At 42.1% G+C, this 21928-nt stretch overlaps 1 protein-coding gene across 2 annotated transcripts in view; it reads left to right on the top strand.

The window, feature by feature from the left end:
* Window positions 1-21928, top strand: part of MPP3 (MAGUK p55 scaffold protein 3) — a 1051423-nt gene that overhangs the window by 454899 nt on the left and 574596 nt on the right. For both annotated transcript variants that reach the window (XM_044055336.1, XM_044055335.1), the window contains exon 7: window positions 8964-9045. In XM_044055336.1, coding sequence (XP_043911271.1) covers window positions 8964-9045 — 82 coding nt within the window. The remainder of the gene's footprint in view (window positions 1-8963; window positions 9046-21928) is intronic.

Below are 21928 nucleotides of genomic sequence, written 5' to 3'. Positions count from 1 at the left end.
TAGCTTTGAAGATAATGGAATAATAAATTATTATAAGCAAGGATAAATTATACCTTACTTAATATCAAAGATTGTTGTTCAGGACAATGAGGATGACATCAAGACTGATTTTTCTTCTTTTTTTTAGGATTCTGGAATAGCTTCTCCCTATTTTGTTAATTTATGTATTGCTTTACTTATTTTTTTCGTTAAAAAGACTGCAAAATAGGGAGCAAATACAACTGGGAAACTTCTTTGGCAACAACAATATGTGGTAACTTAATGATGGTGGAATTGTTTTCGGGCTATAAAACTTTGTTGCAATTATGTTGCGAAATGTAGTTCTTTAATAAACTGTTACTTCAAAAAAACAACGAAAGCAATGCAAGGCATCCATTTGCATACCATTTGTTGAAATTATGCTTTCAAAGAAGAAGAAGAAATGTCTAAAGCAGAAATCAGATAACAATTGAAACTGTAACACATTCAATTATCTGGAACTGCGGCTAGACCTATCTCTCAACTTCAGCCCACACACAGAAAATACAAGGAAAAAGATTAACTTACTACTGTTCCGTGTCAACAAACTCTTTCTCTTTCACACCAAAACTTCCAAATCAGCAATAACCAAATGTATTTTCCTATCCAAACTAGAATGTGGCCTTCCTCTAATAGTATATGCCTCAAAGACATACTCCACACTCATTTAAGCAGTCATCAATATCTATACGTTCTTCACAATATCCCCAAAACAAGAACAACAGTGCAAAATGGCTCCTGGTCTAAGAAAGAACAGACAGACCTATTGTGATCACAACTATTTGCACTTGTACACAACTGAACCATCTCTCTTTTGGCAATTAAACTAATAAGGAACTCCTCCCCCCCCCCCCGCACACACACACACACACACACACACACACAAAACCTTAGAAGTCAAGACCATTCGGCACCTACTGTACAGACCATAAAACCAAACTCTGGTGCAGAGATTCACCACTTCTGTATACCAGATCCTAAACTATAGAAGTTCTGTTTGCTCCTGCCTTAAGGAAACATCTTACCCAAAAATCTGTGCACAATTACAAGGTCATCTTCAGAAACTTGCCAAATGCCGGTGTCAGCTCTCTGGCCATATTATCTAGTCTCACTACAATCTCCTTTAGATAAATTGGTTCACAGGTACTTAACAAAGCTATTGATCAGTGAGGATCTTAAGAAGCTTAGTCCTACATTCCCAAAGTAATTATTAGACTTTATCTTTTTACAGTATGACTCTCCAAAGACAGGCCAGACAAGTATATGTTGGGGTAATTACGTTTCCTGTATTCATGAGGGCCATTGCTGATAAACTGGGGGTGAATCTGCAGTTACCCCTGTATTTGTCAAAGTTACATTTGCATAGAGTAAAATAAGTACTCTGCCTGATGTGGAGGGGAAGATGGTTATGTAGAAGTGGCATTCTCTGTGATACATACCTATCTTTCCAGGATGTTCTGTTACTCTTGCAGAAGAGATTAAGGTCCCTTAAGCAGGTGTTCCTGATACCATTTGATTTCTGAACAGAACAGGGTCTGTTGAGTCTCTGTATGTGAAGGAGAGGTTGCCTGTCAGTAGCCAGTATGATACTGAGAAGAGAGACAAGGCTTTTAGATGGTCTGTGTAGTTTTTCTGAATTAGCCCCTTGATTTTTTAAGTGAGGAAGCATCTTAGTCATTCCAGCTATGACAAGTGGTCAGACAGGTACATACCAAAAGGAGCATTACACTCAAAGATCTGTCTAATGTGTTCCAAGTAGAGAGGAAATATTGTATCCTCAGATCTAAATACTATACCCTTAAATATAGGCTGTGCGATTAAAAGAACTTCCTCACAATACTGGATATGTGGTGATCAAAGGATAGTTCATTGTTAATATAGGTACTCAGATCTCTAACCAAGGGATCGATTTTTAGGAGGGTGCTGTCAATGTGATAGTTTCTAAGACATCATGCTTGCCAAAGGATATGATTATATTAGTTTCAGTCTGTAGTTTTGTCAGCAACTATTTGTTTGGTACAGACTATCTTGTAGGATCCTGGTGTCTTCAAGGGAGTTTATCATGGCACCAAGCTGTAATCATCTCCAAACTAAATCAGTCACAATCCTTTTACATTAGCTTTGATCTCCTAGACGTCATGCCAAAGAGAAGTGGCCCAAGGACTGAACCCTGGGGTACATCACTACTGATGTGTCTGTTGAAGGAAGTAGAGCCACCGGTGTAACTTCCTGTGTTCTGTTGCAAGCCAGTTTACTATACCACAAGAGAAATAGGGGTTAACATTTATGTAGGAGAGTTTATTTACGATGCCTTAGTGTGGGATGGTATTGAATGCCTTTGCAAGGTCCAGATGGGCAGTGTGCACTGTCATGTGCTCACCCATTGCATCAGTGACTTTTTTGAAGAAGTCAACCAGATCAAGTAGACAGGATCTGCCTTTAACAAATCCAAACTGAGGTGGGTCAAGAGTCTGTAGGTGACCCATATCTCTCTTTATTAGTTCCATAATGATCCTTTCCATAGCCTTACAGCTGACGCTGGTCAGGCTTATGAGTCTGTAATTACCTGGGTCCATTGTAGCTCCACTGTTATGCAAAGGAATGACTGTTACTGTTCTCCATTCCTCTGTCTCAAAGCCTGCTTTGAGATTCATGTTGTATATCCTCTGTAGGGAGTCTGACAATTCATGTTTCAGGCTAGTCTTTAAGTGGCCTGATATACTATCCAGCCCTATATCTGTAGTATTTTCGCCTTAAATACTGCCTTGAGAATTTGTTCTTGGGAGATTTGAGAAGGGGGGGGGGTAGATGTGGGTATTTGATATGAGGGATCTACCTGAAAAGAATGAAAGTTGAAAACGCCAACAATGAGAAGACCGACACCGGAAGACCGACAACATAAATGATTGACAGTTCAGAATCCCGACGCTGAAAACACCGACATGTGTAACCAGCTCGACTGTGTAAGTATGCGTTAGTGACGGACTTCAGGGTTAAGGTGCAGGTAAGGTAAGTGTGCTTAAGGTATGGACTTTAGGGTTAAGGTGCAGGTAAGGTAAGTGTGCGATAGTGACAGACTTTAGGGTTAGGGTGCGGGTAAGATAAGTGTGCGATAGTGACGGACTTTAGGGTTAGGGTGCGGGTAAGGTAAGTGTGCGATAGTGACAGACCTTAGGGTTAGGGTTTGGGTTAAAGTTAGTGCATAGATAGTTGTGTATGTAAGGTTTAGTGTAGGTTTGTAATGTTTTTGGTGTGCTTGTGTTGTGTGTGTGTTTTTCGGAAACGGATTTGTTTTGTTGAGTTTCGGGATTGTGGTTTGTCGGGCATTTACACTTTTGGGTATTTCAGCTTTCGTTCTTTTCTTGTCGGTGTTCTCGTTGTCGTGCTTTTAGCTTGTCGATCATTTCAGGTAGATCCGATATGAGAATATTAGGAGGGGAAGGGGGAGTGAAGTTGGAGCTACTGTTATCTGCTAGTAGATCGGCTATGTCCTCTGGTCTGATTATGTGATATCCTTTACGGTTTAACTCTGGTCTGTGCTAGTCATTGTTTCTGAAATTTCTAACATAGTTAAAGAAGACTTTGTGGTTACCTTTCACCTGGGTGGCTATTTGAACCACATATCAGAATTCCTTTAGTTTAGCAAGAGTGTTATTGATTTCTTGTTTGTTGGATTTATTTTTGTGAGCAATGACTTTTATTTTATTATTTTTCTTTTGTTATAGACCATGTTTATATTAGTGTTTCACCCTAGGGGGCTATTTTTAATGTGGTGTTGTACTTATTTCTGAGGGAGACAGATGCATCTATGCAATTCTTTACATGTGCATAGAACTTGGCAGTAAAGAATTCCATATAAGTAGTGGGAGCATTGAGGTGGAAGGGGCTTTGAAGTTTAGACAGGTCATCACTCCATTTCAGCAGATTAGCCTTTGCATACTATCAGAATCCTAAGGTATGAGAGTATACCTCGGGCTTCAGTCATAATATGACTGATTTGTGGTCGGACTTGACCACAGAGTAAATTGTAATAGATGTGGAGTAGAGCTCTTGCATATTGGTAAGGATTAAGTCCAGGATTTTATTTCTCCTGGTTGGGATACGGTCAAACTGATGCACTGAGTTTGTGTTCATGAAGTCCAGAAGTCACTGGACATGCATGTTTGCAGATGTATGAGTCCCCAGTTGATTTTGGGGTGGTTGAAGTCTCCCAGGAGAATGGTGTTTTTCTTAACACACAGTGACTCCATACTAGTTAGGTAGGAGGTATGGGCCAAGCCGGGGGATTATTGGGGGGGGGGTTCCTATAGTTAGCTATGATGTGATAAGGGATTTTGTTTATAATAAGTTGGACATGGATGAGTTCCAGATTGTTATATTGTGTAATGAATCTAATGATTAAAATTTGTTTTAAGAATATAGAGACACCTCTGTCTGTAGTGCCTAATGTGATTGGCCTGATTGAGGGATAGGCATTGAAACCCTCCACCGAGAATATGTTTTCACTAGTCCTGAACCAGGTCTCCATGACGATGCATATATCTACATTTTCCAGGGAGAGCAGTGCTTGCAGGGTAGAGAGTTTTTTTTGTTAAGGCTCCTAATGTTGAGCAGCAATACCCTAATGTTGTCTTGATTGTGTTTATTTATGCTGAAAGCTTTAGAAGACTGACTTTGCTAAAAAAAAGGCACTGTGGGGCTGGACAAGGTCGTAACCAATATATGGAAGCTTTGGAGGGTAAGGTGCAAGCCATCCCTAACAAAGCAGATAGTACTGTCTAGCATCTCCTGCCAGGCAGATATATATTGTAACCCCTTTGAATGACACCAGAATCTAAGTCTGTTGTTCTTATTATGACATCATATTTTGTGATGGTAAAATACTACTCAGTACTGTGGTCATACCTTCCTCAGACACATACACTGAGAGCTCCATCATATGTCTCTTTAGCTGTGGTCATACCTTCCTCAGATGCATACTCTGAGAGCTCCATCATATGTCTCTTTAGCTGTGGTCATACCTCCCTCAGATGCATACTCTGAGAACTCCATCATATATCTCTTCATATAGTCCAGGGAGATACATCTCAAATCATTGACACCCACATGTACAGTGACTGTATCATATGTGTACTTGTGGTGCAGGAGCTATAGTGCTTGTGTGATGTGGTGAGGCACCTGATAGGCAACTGACTGTGACCCTCACATTGCATAGCTTGGTGAGTGGTGAATTGATGTGTCCCATTATGAAGTCATCTGTGATGAGGACACATTGCATAGCCTGGTGAGTAGTGCATCGGTATGTCTCATTATGAAGTCATCTATGATGAGGACACATTGCATAGCCTGGTGAGTGGTGCATCGGTGTGTCTCATTATGGAGTCAGCTGTGGTGAGGACACATTGCATAGCCTGGTGAGTGGTGCATCAGTTTGTCTTATTATGAAGTCATCTATGATGAGGATATTGGTATGTGTGGTGGTTTGTGTTATGAGCTTTTTGAATCAGTCTTTGTGACTCCTGGGTGTTATGTCTCATGGGTGCTGCCTGTGATGTGTGTTGATATGAGGTTATGGAGGGTTACTGTTTTTTGAATTACATTTAGGAGGACTCTGTGATTTTGGTAGGTTACTTCTATGAGCCCCAGCTTAAGTAGGTGTATGTGTTTGGTCTGAGGTGTTTGAGATTGCTCTAGTGTAGTGTTGCGTGGTGCTGACATACACACACACACACACACACACACACACACACACACACACACACACACACACACACACACACACACACATAAGGTGATGAATATGTGAGGTAATATAACTAAAGGGATCTACTTCAGTTGGTCGACAAAACTGACATTTTCAAGACAACATGTTCGACAAGTTAGTCCATTGACCATTTTGACTGTGATCGTGATACAGTGAATATTGGGGAATTTGCCCTTTTCCCCTCTGTAGTGCTCTTTTCGGAGTTGATACACATAATTAGCAGGGAGGTGGTAGTATAGGAAGGTTTGCTTCCCTGCAGAAACTTTGTTTTGTTTTAGCTGGGGTTATTTGGAATGCTCAAGTTGATTGATGAACTAACTTGCTGATCATGTGGTCTCAACCATGTCAGTTTCAGCAGTTTAGTCCATCGACCAACTGAAGTAGGCCCAACTAAAGAGCAAACAACAGATCACTACGGAATTAATTGCCAGTGAACTTGTGCAAGGTTTGAAATTTCTGAAAAAAAAATTCAGAAGCAAAGTTTTTCTTACAGAACTAAATGCAATTTAACCTGAAGTATGGCAACCTCGGGTGAATATGGGAGCTTTTTGGAAGGAAAATTTGGAAACACAGTTTTTCTTAAAGAACTAGATGCAAATTTACCTGATTTCTGAAAACTTCAAGGGCATATGGAAGCTTTACCCTAACTCCTACAACTAGTTATCTGTTTTCTGTGAAAGTGGACATTTTCTGCCTTGGGTGAAAATATTGTGTGACGTAGAAGTATCTTGTTTTACAACCAGATTTGGAACTTTTGACATATTTGAAGCATTACAGCTGCTGTTTTATAAACAGAATGAATTACTCATTAAAGCAAGCAGAAGCAATGTATTTTGCACTACATTGTAAGTATTATTTTAATGTGCACAGTAGTAAATACATTTTAGGAGTCTGTGTCATGTATAAGTATTTTTTTCTGTGTCAGACATGAGTAGTTTTCCAAGCTCTTAATCATATGGGGAAAGGATTGCATTACCAAAACTATTAATACCTGCAATGGAATACAGTTAGCCTGTGTCTGGGTATGTTTCCTCTCATTGGGTAACTTGAAGTTCATCCAAACATCATCTTGGTTCTAATTATGAACAATTTAATTAGCTGAAATAAGATGTCAGCTATGCTGATGTCTGACCTAGTTTCCTGGCACCTGAAATTTAGCACAGTACTGTATACTCTAATTTTTTATGATGTGAAACAGGAACATGTTGGCTGTTTGATTTAATACATTTGAGTATTATTAGATTTTATTTATTTACTGTTCATATTATTGGACTGTATGATAAAAAACTGTTTTCAACCATTACTGTGTTAAATAAAACAGAGGAATGCACAGTGTGCAAAGGAAACAGAGGTGCTTATACCCTGCTTCTGCTGCTGACAAACATTACAAACGTACAGACAGTATTGTTAGTAACTAAATGTCCATTCATGGCATTCCTGTCACCGTTTCTGTGTAGAATAAGAAACACTGTGAGTCAATGCTAGTACTTAAATGAAGCTGGATTTGGATCTTACAACTTGACAAGATTAGTACAAAGTAGAATTGACAAGCATTTCTTATTCCAGTTTCATATCCTGTACTATGACAGAAAGATGTGTAAGGTGATAGGGAGGACACATGATGCAGTCTGTTTCTGACCATTTTGATTAATGCCTTCTTTGCTCTTGCAATAATTCTTTTTGTGTAAAATGATGCTTATGATTGGTTAAAAAAAAGCTGGAAGTGTGGGTGAGGATTAGCTGCTGAATGAGGTGAAAATATGTAAATGAGAACCAGGGGAGAATGGTTTTCACATGATGGGAATGATTCAGTTCTTTCTACAAGGGACAACAGTGCAGACCGGCGTGAAATCCAAAATAATCCAAAGAAGACACCAGCAAGCAGTCGGATCTAGTGGTTAAAATTTAATATTTAGCACTTTCATTAATTTAAACACAGCACAAAACTTCATCAAAATAATACAAACTTTCTAATAACACATATTTAAAAAAGGAAATAATTACCATGAATTGTCTTTAGATGACAATCTAACAACATTTCCTGTGGTTAATGGTGCATAATTATACATTGTAGTGAAGGTCATCATACACTTTGACTGCTCCTGTGACCATGTCATTAGGAATGCTACAGACATTTGCTGGTATTGTAGTCTGTGGTTCATATGTATGAGGTATTCACAGGCTGTCATGTTTGTTCGTATCTGGACAAGTATGAGGCTTCATGGAATTTCAACTTATTTCTGATCATGTTTTGTGGGTTTGTATGTGTGTGTGTATCAGAGTGTGTGTGTGTGTGTGTGTGTGTGTGTGTGTGTGTGTGTGTGTGTGTGTGTGTGTGTGTGTGTGTGTGTGTGTGTGTGTGTGTGTGTGTGTGTGTGTGTGTGTGTGTGTGTGTGTGTGTGTGTATTTGTGGGCTTGTGTATGTTTATGAGTTTGTGCGTATATGTATGTGCATGTGTGTGTTTGTGTGCACAAGTGCAAGTACGTGTGTGTGTGTGTGTGTGTGTGTGTGTGTGTGTGTGTGTGTGTGTGTGTTTGTGTATGTTTATGAGTTTGTGCGTATATGTATGTGCATGTGTGTGTTTGTGTGCACAAGTGCATGTACGTGTGTATGAGTGCGCGCGCGTGTGTGTGTGTGTATATGTGTGTCTGTGTACATGGTGTGTGTGTGTGTGTGTGTGTGTGTGTGTGTGTGTGTGTGTGTGTGTGTGTGTGTGTGTGTGTGTGTGTGAATGTGTATGGGTGTTTGTATGTGTGTACACGTGTGTGTTTGGCTGTCACCATTACCTACTAAGAGAAATAAGAACTGCTGTGAGGTGTGTTTTTGGATTTGGCTCACAGGTGCACTATCTTAGCTGTTACTGTAAAAATATTAAAGTACATCTAAGTTTACTTCCTGTATCCCTTATACTCACCATTTTCATTTCCTGTTCTGATTCACTGGCAAACTGTACAAACCAGTGGCATTTCAAAGCTATTTTCCAAAATAAGTCAGAAAGCAGCACGTAATTATCTTCATTGATTTAAAAGGAAAAAGAATAAACCTTGTTGAGTTTCTCAAAGAATGCTATCCTAAGGATAACCTTATTAATGGATCCACTTTTGAACAAAGAGTAAGGTGCAGACTATGCTAGGAGTAAATACTGAACAGTGACTCTTATGTGCTTTTCTTTAAATAAAGGGTGCGACTATCAGAAGGGACGAGTACACTGGCGCTGTCGTTGTGGCAAGGATTATGAGAGGTGGTGCTGCTGACAGAAGTGGTAGGTTGATATACCAAATAGCAAACTAAGTAGCTGCATATGTATTAAATAAATACCTTAAAAATGTAAACAGATGAAATATTGTTACCTGAGAAATTTTGTTGCATGAAAGTTAGTTTGCGAAACATCAGTGCAAAGATCTTTGATAAATGAATACAGCTATGTCTTGTGTTTCAAAGAACCAGTCAGTATAATGTCTAAAAAACTTTATGAAGTGATTTATTGGATTCCTCATTAGATAAAGACAGCAGTGCTCAAAGGAGGAGAAGAAATTGGACACAAAAAAGGAAGTAGAAAATTTGTACGAAAAAAGATGATCATGCTAAACAGGGCATACATTGTTTATGACTATGTTCAGTCAGACTATACCTTATTCCTAGGCTTTGGCATGTTTCTAAGGTCCTCACAAGGCTGGATGACTGCTAATACAGTAAAAGAGAGCAGTCGTCAAAGAAGTACAAACTTGTTTTGAGGTACACATACATAACTCACTGCAGTATTTCTGTTAGGAAGCTAAACTGGCTAGAATATAAACAACACCATGTTATGTCACAGGTTAAACCTGATCACACTCTTCTTTACCAAAAATCCAGTATCCAACTCTATTTTGAAATGTTGTTCACCTGCAGGCATTGTAAGGTCATATACTTCTTAACTCCTTCAAGTTCCCATTAGGTATTTTCAGGTAGGATGATCTACCTTCTCTACTAAAGTTTCTAGTCAAGGAATGAGCTTTCTGTTGACCACAGGTACATAGAAACAAAATATGCATTAAAACATGTCCTTACAACTAATGTATCCATGGAATAGACATTTAATTGTGGCATTGCATAAAGGTTCATAGATTCATAGGAGGTTACTAGGATAGCAGCCCTACAGTCTTTATAAGCCTAGCCATGTTAATCCCGGGTTGCCCTAATTGTCCTTGGTTAGATGGACGTACTTTACAGATCAGCACTGACTACCCTTGTCATGAGGGACATGGTGAATTTGCAGTCACCCATCCATTTGTCCAGGTTTGCTTGAATAGGGTCATTGGGAAGCTTTGCTTCACATGAACTGGAAGTTTATTCCAGAGCAGCGGCAGTCTCTGGAAGACATACCTGTCTCTCTAGCATGTTCTGTTAATGTCACTGGCAAGGTTGAGATCCCTAGAACGAGTGACTCTAGTGCAATTTTATTTGCAAATGTGCAGTATTTCCATCCATTCAAGGTCAGAGACTGCCCTGTAGTCCAAGCACAAGTTGCCTGTCAGTAGCCTATATGATAGTACAGTGACAGGGCTTTCAGTCTGTCCACATAGGTCATGGTTTGGAGGCCCTGTATCTTCTTAGTGAGAAACCTCTGTGGTCTCTCCAACTGTTGCAGGTGTCTGGTGAGATACATGCAGAAGGGAGCATTGTACTCTTTTAATAGTCTGATTAGGGTCGATTAAAGTGGTGTTATAACATCCTTAGACCTGGATGCAATGCCTTTACTTAATAGATGCACAATGTAGAAACTTTCTTTACCACTGTGGAAACCTAGTGGTCAAAGTTCAGATTGCTGTCAACTTGCATTCCCATATCTCACACCATTGCATTTGAACTTGGAGGGGTACTGCTGATATTGTAATTAGTGAGGAATTCCACTTTGCCGAATAGTATAACAGTGCACTTTTTTGCGTTTAGTTTTAGACCGTGACTTTAGCACCAGTCATTTGTTTGTGTTAGCCTCTTCTGTAATATGTTAACATCATTGGCGGACTCGATTGCACCTAGTTTACAATCATCAGTGAACTTAGTAAGCCAAAGGCCGTCTACTTTAGCTTGGATTTCTGAGAAATAGAATCCAAATAGTAAAGTGCCCAGTACAGATCCTTGGGGTACGCCACTTGTGATGGGTTTACTGGTAGAGGTGGAGTCATCAGCTTTTGACAGTATGTGTTCTGTTGGAGAGCAAGTTAGTTATTCATCAACACCTAGCTGGGAGAGTTTTTAATGATACCCGAGTAGAGGACTGTGTCAAAGGCTTTGGCTGGGTCCAAACAGGTGATATGCACTGTCTTTCCTTCATCCAAGGCTTTGGTGTCTTTCTCAAAGAAGTCTCCCAGGTTCATTAAGCACAATCTACCTTTAATGAAGCCAAACTGGGTTGGGTCTAGAGTTTGAAGGTCATCTATGTCCTTGTTGAGAAAGCCCATGATGATTCTTTCCATGGCCTTGCAGATGAAACTGGTTAGACTTATGGGTCTATAGTTCCCAAGGTAGGTTGATGGCCCCCCTTTATGCAAGGGGTTACTGTTGCTTTTCTCAATTCTGCTAGTACAAAGCCAGTTCTCAGACCATAGTTAGTTAGCTAGTGGGTCAGCTAGATCCTGTTTTAGATTGCTTAGTAAGCAAACTGGGATGTTACCTGGTCCCATTGAGGCCATGTTTTTGGCCTTGGAGAGCGCAGATATGACTTGATCTCTAGAGATACTAGGTAGAGAACTGGTGTCAGTTATGCTTTGGGGTATGGATGGTAGGGATAGGTGGGCAATTTTTTCACCAAATCTGTCAGCTAGCAGGTTGGCAATTTCCTCCAGTATAGTGTGAGTGGTACCATTTACTACCAATTCTGCACACAGCTGGCCACTCCCTTGTAGATTTCAGATGTAGTTAAAGAATGCCTTATGATTGTCTTTGGCTAGGGATGCTATTTTAGCTTCATAATTCACTTTAGAGGACTTTACAAGACCTCTGATTTGCTTGCTCAATCTGTGGAGGAATTCTTCCTCTGCAGAGGCAGTTGCCTCTTGTTCTTAGACCAGTTTCTTCCTTTTGTTATGCAATCTGTTTATACTAGCTGTCCACCAGGGTGGCTTGTTTTTTTCAGAAGGGCCTGGTTTTAATCTTGTCAGTCAAGTCTGTACCGTTACTAAGGTGGTTATACAGGACATTTATGTACATCTCTGCATAGAAGTCATTTTTGCCTGTGATTGCAAGGGGTATAACATTTTTTATACCATCACTTAGTCGGCTGTAGTTTGCGTTGGAGACGTTACTTAGTTTTTTTGCTTCTTTGGGGGTGTTGGTGGTGTGGGGTCCAGTAGTTACTTCAAATTAGACCGATTTATGGTCCAACTTTAACATGGAGGGCATCACACAGGGGGCAGTGTAGTGACCACCCATGTTGGTGAGTACTGTGTCAAGGACATTAGAGCCCCTTGTGGGGGTGTACACTATCTGTTCCAGAGCATTTGCATTGACAAAGTCCAGGAACCTCCGAGCAAGCATGTTTGAGATTGTGTATATTACCCAGTCGATGGAGGGATAATTGAAATCTCCCATGACTAAGGTGTTGGGCTGTATGATGAGTGACTCCAGTAAGTCCAGGTTGGCATTCTGCTTTTCTTGGTTCATGGAGGAGATGTATAGCACGCAATGATGTGGTAGGGTGTTTTGTCTATAGTTAATTGTGCATAGGGTAATTTGAGAGAATCATACTGTTTGACCCATCTGGTGATGTACTTGATTTTAATGAAAATGGATACACCTCCACCTTTGGTTCTTTCATGCTCATTTTGAGGTCTGAACATGTGGAAGTCATTGTAGCCTTGCACAGCTGGGGTACTTTCTGCAGCCTTGACCATGGTTCAGTGACTGCACAGACATCAGCATCTTCTAAGGTGAGAAGTGCTTCCAGGGAGTGCAGTTTCATGTTTAGACTCCTAGCATTAAGCAGCAGAACCTTGAGTTTGTCTCAAGTGGATTTTGCTATGTCGGAAATTTTGTCGTTTTGATATTGTCTAAAAAGGTACTATGAGTGGGGGGCAAGCACCTTATCCAGTATCCAAAAGCCTAGGGGAGACAGGTGCAGACCATCTCTGGCAAAGCAACGTGACCTGTCGGCAGTGTTTTCCCAGGCAGACAAATACTTGATCCACATGGAATGTCACCAGAAACTAAGCCAATTGATGAAGTCAATCATTTTTTGTTTATATTGTGGCATCATTCTGGGTGAAGGTAGAATGATGCTTAGGGCTAGGGTCATACCTGCAAGGAACACATAATCTGACAGTTTAGTCATGCCTCTCTCTCTATATATAGACCAGGGAGGTACGTCTCAAGTCATTTACCCCAACATGAACTGTGACAGAGTCATAACATTACTTGTTGAGTGACCTGAGTGTATGTGTGATCTGATGGATCTTGGCAGCTGATCATGACCTTCTCCTTGTCCAGCCTGGTGAGGGGGACATCTGTGTGACTCACTATGAAGTTCCTATGACCAAGACAATAGGTCTTGAGGTGTTTTGCCTTAGGGGCTTATTTGGTGATGCACTCATATGTGTGATGTAATATGCAGTGGTTCCTATGCATGTTGAGGTGTGTGCAGATAATTTGTGCTTGGGAGGTTTCTGATCTTTTGGTAGGCTTCTAGTGAGTACTTCTGCATGTGTGGGTTTGTGTGTTGTGTTCTGAACTTGTGTGAGAGGCGAAGCGCATGAGCTGACAACCTGTTTGATGTCTTGTTTTTTGTTACATGAGGGGATTGGTTCCAAATTGATAGTGAAATTACATCTCTCACATATGGTATTTGTTTGTTTCAGGACTAAGTGGTTGTCAGTACACATGAGGCAATTACTACATTGCCTCAGGGTGCTCAAGTTAGTCAGGCTGGCTGGAGAAATGGTGGGAAAGTCACCATCCATAATGGCAGGTTTATACAGTAATACTGTTGGGGAAATGGGTAGGTTAGATCAGTTTATGATGTAGGAATAACAGAGGGGCTTATTCTGTTGATGGTTTAGGGAGAAGAGCTGTAGTGATACTACTCAGTGTGCAGTTGAGTTGGCTGCAGAGCAACAAAGGAATTGGGAGGGCTCTACTGACAGATGTCTAGGGAAAATTTAAGTTTCCAGGCTTTTGCATCTGTATAGTGCTAACCCCCACTGTGCAATGCGCAGCTACATGCAAATGTGAGGCTTGAATACAGGTGAAATTCAATAGTTGTAAGACAAACTTCTAATGGGAAGGCCCCAAACTGAGCCTTTCTCCAGCAGTCCCCAACTCAGATGGAACCTGAGCTACACACGTCTGCCACAAGGTTGCAGGGAGGTCCCCTTAATGTAAAATGACTGCACCAAACAGTGTAGCTTCAGTAGATCTGAATCTACCCTATGCTATACAAGGCAGTAGTACAGAATTAAAAAAGTGTAGAAAAAAATGCAGACACAATCAGCAAAAATGAAGCAGCAGTTCAAATAAATACAGTTAACAAAGTGCAATAGAGGCTTTGAATATAGTTATTTTTCAATTTTTTGTAGTTGATGCCTTGGATTTCAGTTGAGATGCACTCCAGGTCTCTGACTAAAGTCACCAAACTCTAAGCAGCAGTTAACCATCTCTTCTGACGTTTAACATTTTTTTTTATTATTAATTCTTGTCTTCACCCTGTGTGCTCTTCTATGCACCTTAATCTACCTACACATTTTGTAGTGTTAACTTGTAATGCCAACATATGGCTTAACTCATCATCTGTTCCATTTACTCCTTGCTTTTCCTGTTTTCTGTATCACTAAATCCTTGATTTATAAGATATCATTACTAACACTTCCATTTATCAGGTATTGCTGAACTGTTCTCCACTTTTGTAAGATCTACCTGCCTTCACGTACATTCTGCACTGCCACTTGTCTTACCTTTCCACACCTTTTCTGCACTTGCCATCTCTCATTTCATTACTTTAAGTTCTTATTGTATTCCTTCCCCTGTCCTTTATTTACCCCTTCATTGTTGAGAGTTTTTTCTCCGTTTCCCTACTCTTTCTTTCCAGATCTAGCCTCATCATCTCGAATACATGTTTCTCATTACCGCCACTATGCATCCCCTTAGACTCCTGTCCCTGTCATTTCCTTAAGTGTCATAATAGTGTAAATTGTGCATATTTGTCTTGAGTGTGTCTCCACTATTACCTGGTTAGACTCTATATCTAATTGGTGTAACTATAGATTTAGAATATTTTAATTTTGTTGTCCATACTGGAGTATCAGTATCACTGCTGCTTTTCTTATCACACATTTCTGTATATTTTAGCTATATTTCTAAACTGCACGTTTTGTTATTTCACTGAAGCTTTTTTCTAAAGACCTTCACTGAAAATTTCCTGTTTAAGAAATGCAGATTAATAAAAGAACAAACACAACTTATAAGTATGGTTTCTTTAATTCATTTTTTATGAATATTTAAAACATGTTTTTCTAAATCCTTTTATGGGGAAATTAGCTACATGTTTGATTCTTGCTGAATACCTCTTTGGGAATAACATTAGCTTGAGAGAAATAAGAGGTGCAAATGTTGTCCTATACATGAACGATGGATGTTCTTCATGTTTCACTGTTGCAGTCATCACATTTGGGTTATCCCTGCCAGGGTAGCCCTCGGCTGGCCCGAATACCAGAGACTTAGTATTTCAGTGTTGGTTGCTGTCACTTGAGGACTGATATCAGGTCGTCAGTGGTATAAAGGAAGGCATCCAACACCATTACATCAGTCTTTCTTGCCATGGAGCCTGAAAGCAGAAGCAGTTCGCAAGAGTGCAGGTCGGACACTACCTGAGTTTCATTTCTGAATTGAAGTTGAAGTCTTCAGGAGCTAAGTACCCCGTTGGGGATGCTTTTTTCTTGCACTAACCGATGTCAGAAAAAGTTAATAATTGTCTCGCCTGTGGAAAGCAAATACTACACCGGGACGTCCACTCTTACTACGTCACTTGTCTAGGCCCAGACCACGACATCCCTCGTTGTCACTTCTGCTTTGTTTAACACCACAAAAATTTGTCATCGGGCCTTTACTGTAGCCATATATTTCCATTTACAGTCCTTGAATTCTGATATGGCTTCTGTAAGCCATCCGACAGCAGATCTTCCAAAAAAAGATAAAGACAGAGACAGACCGCACAGGACCAAAACTTCCAACGGTGCTTCCATTAAGCTGGTCGTCAGTCCTTCGGAACTCAGTGAGGCATTTTCACAGCCCCTGATGCCCGCTTCAGTTAATTCACAGGCCGCTACCGAGACCCTTTCGGAGTCTGGTATGCCACATGGATGGGTCCGGAGCCTCTGAGCAGGCTCCGGCTTCCGAGGAAGTCCTCCGCAACACCGAATCCTGACATAAACCGACACCTTCTTTCACAGCTACCGTTCTTTTGAAAACAACTGAGTTCCTTAGGCCCAGGGTTCAAACCACACCCAAAAAACTGACTACCCATTCTCAGGTGCCTGCTCCCTTGCCTCAGTCTCAAATGCTTAAAATGGCAGAAGACCTTATCATGCTGATTAGGGGAAGCCAAGCCACTCCCTCAAAAAGGAAAAGAGATCTGTCTCCAGTAGTTTTGTCTGAACAAGAGTCAGATGAATCCTATGCATCTGATTATGAAGACATGCAGCCCCTCTCCACATATCAAGATTCTGATGCAGAGGAATCCATTCCTTCAGCTTCTCCCCTAGAGGATTTTTCCTTTGGGGAAACCTTGTATACCTTAAGGGAGCATTTCCAATGGGAGAGTCAAGAGTACCCACAGTCTAAAAAGAGACTCTGAGAGTTCCTGGACCTTCCACAACACAGGCCCGTAGCCATCCCCCCAGTCCTAGATGTGGTGGATGATGTCTTCCTTGAATCCAGCTTGACTCCAGATGCCCTCCCTCCTGCTCCCAGAAAACCAAACAGGTACTACAGAGTCCCTGACTCACACAAATATCTTTTTAAAAATCCAACAGCTGACCCTGAGGTCATTAATCAAGGGCCTAAAGGGATTAAAGCAACCTCAGCTAAGAATCCCACTCCATCAGACAGGGATTCCCGAGCACTGGACAAATGGGGTAAAAAACATATACATCTCAGCTACTCTTGCTATCAGAGCACTAAATTGTCAGTTCCATATGCTTAAGTATCGGCAACATACCTTGGAACTCCTTAAACAAAAAATTTCCTCCTTTCCTGCTTGGGCAGAATCTAAAGATTTACAGGACTTAATGCATTCTGCCGGCCAATTAACTAAACTCACTTTGCACTGTGGTTTTGATGCCCTAGAAGCTTCTTGCAGGGCAGCAGTCACCGGATCTCTCATTAGAAGACATGCACGGCTTAAGGAACAACACCTGCCAGACCATGTCAAATCAAAATTGTTGGATACACCCTTGCACAAAGATAACTTGTTTGGCACTAAAGCAGAAGAGATCTTAAAAAAGATGGAAGGAAAAGCAAAATTTATGCAGCCTGTTAAAGATTTCTTACAGGTCCAGCCCCCTAGGTTCATCAGGAATTTTGCCTCCAAGCACTGGTTCTTTCCTGCTCCGAGTAGACAGGGCCAGCCTAGGCCACATGGAAACAGACCCCTCAGACAGCAGCCCCAGGGGGTTGCAGATATCTAAGCAGTGGACTACTGCCACTTCAAAACCAGGGAGTTCTAAGCCACCCCCTTATAGTAAGAATTCACAGTGACTTGCCCCTTCCCAACCTCACCTCTGCCCACCTTCACATACCCCTAGGAGGAAAACTCCTTTGACTCAGGCACCTGGGCCACCATTACCAAGGACCAATGGGTTCTGAACATTGTGTCTCAGGGGTATAAATTCTCCTTCCACACCCTTCCAACTCCAAAAGGGTTTCCAGATCTACCACCAAATCAGTGGGCAAAGGCTCAAAAGCAAATCCATTCCCTGCTCTCCTTGGGGGCAGTAGAGCACGTTCCTGCAGAGCAGATAAGCCAAGGCTTCTACTCTAGACTTTTTCTGGTGCCCAGAAAAGAGGGCAACTGGCACCCCATCCTCGATCTATCCATTTAAAATACCTTTCTGGTGATCCCAAAATTCAAAATGCTCACCCTTCAGCAACTGCTACCCATGCTGTCCAAGGACACCTGGCTAGCCACCCTGGACCTAAAAGAGACCTACCTCCACATTCCTGTCAGGAAAGTCCTGTAGAAAATATCTCTGCTTCAGGGCAGGATCTCAACACTTTCAGTTCTCTGTGCTTCCCTTTGGCTTATCTACTGCTCCCAGAGTTTTCAGAAAATGCCTGGCTCTGGCCATTGCCTTTTGCAGACAAAGAAATATTCAGATTTACCCCTACTTAGATGACTGCCTTATTCAGGCAGACAGCCAGGAAAAGCTACTCAAAGACCTGGCCTTTATAAAGGACCTACTAACCTCCCTAGGGTAAACAATCAACGAAAAGAAATCCAAACAGGTACCCACCAAAAGGATAATCTTCCTGGGAGCAAGTCTGGACACAGCATCCCAGATGGCATGGCTTACACCAGAGAAACAAATTTTCCTATCAACTTACTTCTCTCAACTGGCTACCAGGCCCCAGCTTTCTGCAAGGAAAATCCTGCAGGCCCTGGGGTTCATGGCATCTTGCGTACTCCTTATTCCCTATACCAGACTGCATATGAGGAAACTTCAGTGGTACCTAAAGAGCCTTTGGTGTCAACACTCTCAAGATCTGGAAACTCTTCTGCCTATTATTCCTTGCCTGAGGAGAGAATTTCTTTGGTGAGTAACAGCCTGCTCCCATAACATGGGACTGCCCTTCTCCCCACACCCTGCCACCCAGACCCTCACCACAGATGCATCAGACTATGCTTGGGGTGCACACCTGGATGGCAGGTGCATACAGAGCCAATGGAACCACCAGCAACTCCCCCTGCACATCAGTCATAAAGAGATGAAGACTGTGCAGCAGGCCTTGATAGCTTTCAAACCCCTTCTCTCTCCAGGGGTTCTCCTGATGAAAACAGACAACACCACTGTGATGTGGTACATCAACAAGCATGGAGGGACTCACTCCTACCCACTGTGCTTTCTGGCCATGACCCTTTGGTTCACAGCCTCTTCCATGCAAATACACCTGTTAGCTCAATACCTGCCAGGCTCTCTCAACTCCCTAGCTGACCAATTAAGCAGAAAGCTCGTGGACCATCATGAGTGGCAGCTCAACAGAAACACCTCCTTCCTAATAACTCAAAATGGGGAACCCCAGAGGTCAACCTCTTTGGCTCCCACAACAACCATCAGCTCAGCAAATTCTGCACCAGAGAGCATCACTGCATGGCCTGGAAAGTGGATGCCCTGTCCTTCCTCCTGGGTAGACCTCTCGGTCTACGCCTTTCCTCCCCTACCTCCCTTTCCCAGGGTACTGCTCAAAATAAGGGAGGAAAAACCAAGGACCATTCTCATAGCTCCAGGCTGCTCCAGACAGCACTGGTACCCCTTGCTACGCAGCCTGTCCCTGCTGCCTCCATGGAATCTTCCTCAGATTCCAAACCTCCCTACCCAGAGGGAAGGGGAATTCATGCACCCTCAATTGCAGACACTCAGTTTGGCAGCTTGGCTTATACCCTAACCCCAGACCAATCTGCCATCCTCAGTAAACAGGTTCTGGATGTTATCCGAGAGGCCAGATGTCCTAGCACCAGAAAGTCTTATGTAGATAAATGGAAAATGTTCTGCACCTGGATCAACGCTAAGGGGGCCAATACGTCACAGCCCTCCATCCCTCTCATACTGGATTACTTAGCTGACCTACTACACAGTGGTCTCTCCTTCTCCTCTATAAACATTCATGCCTCTGCTATTTCTGCTCATTTTCCCCACTGAGCAGCCTCTTTTTTCACACCCTCTGATTAAACAGTTTCTCAGAGGGGCTAGCAACTTGACGCCCCTCAGAAGGGCACCAACACCAGCTTGGGACCTTAAGTTTGTCTTGGAAAAGCTCACTCTGCCCCCTTTCGAACCAGCTTCTTCTGCAGAGCTAAAATTTCTCTCCTAGAATACAGCCTTCCTCCTGGCCATCACTTCAGCCAGAAGAGTCTCTGAATTGCAAGCACTTATGGCTGTGGAACCCTTCATCATCTTCCATGCAGACAGGGTATCCCTCAGAACTAATCCATCCTTCATGCCCAAGATGGTGTCCAGTGTGGCTCATAACCAATCCATCCATTTACCCAGCTTCTTTCCTGACCCCCAAAACAAGGGGGGGATTCTGCACTCTCTACATGTGCACAGACAACTCAGATACTATCTTGACAGGACTAAACCCTTCAGAAAGTCTGATCAATAGCTGGTTAGCTTTGCTTCAGGGGCAGAAGGCAAAGCCATCTCCAAGTAAACCATTTCCAAATAGATAGCACACTGCATCCATTTCTGCTATAAATAGCATGGCAAGCCTCCCCCCAAAGGGGTCAGGACACATTCCACCAGAGCAGCCTCAACCTCTGCAGCTTTCCTCAGAGGAGTCCCCATCAGGGACATCCTGGAGGCTGCCACCTGGACATCTGTTCATACATTTACCAAGCATTACCACCTGCCTCTCTTCTCCAAATCCAGGGCAGGGTTTGCCTCTGCAGTATGTAGGGCATGCTAGCCAGCCCCTAGCTTCCTGGACTGCCTCCATCCGTTTCCTCAGCTTTGGGAATCTACCCAAATGTGATGACTGCAACAGTGAAACATGAAGAACATAGTACAGCTGTGTACACTTACCATAAATGTAGATGTCCGAGTGTATTCAGTGCTGCAGTCCAGGTTACCCTCCCTCCATCACCCTTTTTTCTTTCTCCTTTTGTTACCATTCTTCCTTGTTGTTCTCCTTTCCTTAGAAGGGACATATTGGTATTTATTTTCCACTGGTGGGGTTCTACCAACAGAACCTGGCCTGCTACTTTGGGGGCTCCTGACAGGTTAGGGCAAGAAAAACTGATGTAATGGTGTTGGATGCCTTCCTTTATACCACTGACAACCTGCTATCAGTCCTCAAGTGACACCAACCAATGCAGAAATACTAAATCTCTGATATTCAGGCCGGCTTTGGGCTACCCTGGCAAGGATAACCCAAATGTGATGACTGCAACAGTGAATGCACTCGAACATCTATATTTATGGCAAGTGTACACAACTGTACTTTGTGGAAGGTCATTAGTGATGGGAAAGCTCAACAGTTTGTATCTTAAAAAAAAAAATAACAGAACAAGATTATTACCACTTATTACCTGACTTTCACAGAACTGAGGTAGTCAGTTGTGTATAGCAAAATGTGAAACAGAACTAATGTTCTGCTGTTTCAAGAGAAAGTAATATCTTCTGACTTTTTCTAAATGTTTCAGAAAATTCTGATGCTGTAACTAAAATCTCTCATCACAAAGAAGGATGAGATCCTAGAGAACCACTGAGAAACAGAGCTACAATGACAGCAGAAGAAAGATGTGAATATTTAGAAGTAAAACATGACTGTATGTGAGAAGTGCTTTGTTTAGTCTCAGCTGATGGGGTTTTATAACATGGGAGAAGCCTGGCTGAGCAAAGCCAGCTTGGGGAAAATCAAGTGCTAACCACACCCAACCATGTGCTATTGCTATTACATACACAACTCTGTTGATTTTGTTTGTGTATTTATTTATGAATTTATTGTGACGTCGGTTGCATATTCTTCTACTACAGTGCTAAAAACAGTTTCCAGACAATAAGCATTGAAGTGCTGAAGCAGCCAAAGGTCATATGGAACTTACCAGCAGCAGGGTCGGCCTTAGGTCAAGTGGTGCCCTAGGCAAAAGGGCTTCACAGCGCCCCCCTCCCACACCACCTGGTGCCCCCATCCTGGTCTACTTACACTATCTAGTTTACTAAAAAAGTGCCCCTGCTAGAGTGGCGCCCTAGGCAGCCACCTAGTTGGCCTATGCCAAAGGCCGGCTATGACCTGCAGAAAAATTCTATGCAGACTTGACAGTAAGCAGAGATACAACACAGGGTACAGACCCATGACTTATGGGGAGAAATGTAACTGCAGCCACAGATAACAAAAGTCCAAGCTCCCTGAGATCAGGCAGCATGCCTGGTACTTTCCTGTATAGTCTGGGAAATCCT

This window comes from Protopterus annectens, chromosome 13.part0 (assembly GCF_019279795.1).
Source record: "Protopterus annectens isolate FY-2018-M chromosome 13.part0, PAN1.0, whole genome shotgun sequence".
Lineage (NCBI taxonomy): Eukaryota > Metazoa > Chordata > Ceratodontiformes > Protopteridae > Protopterus > Protopterus annectens.
This window is presented reverse-complemented; position numbering and strand designations above follow the sequence as displayed.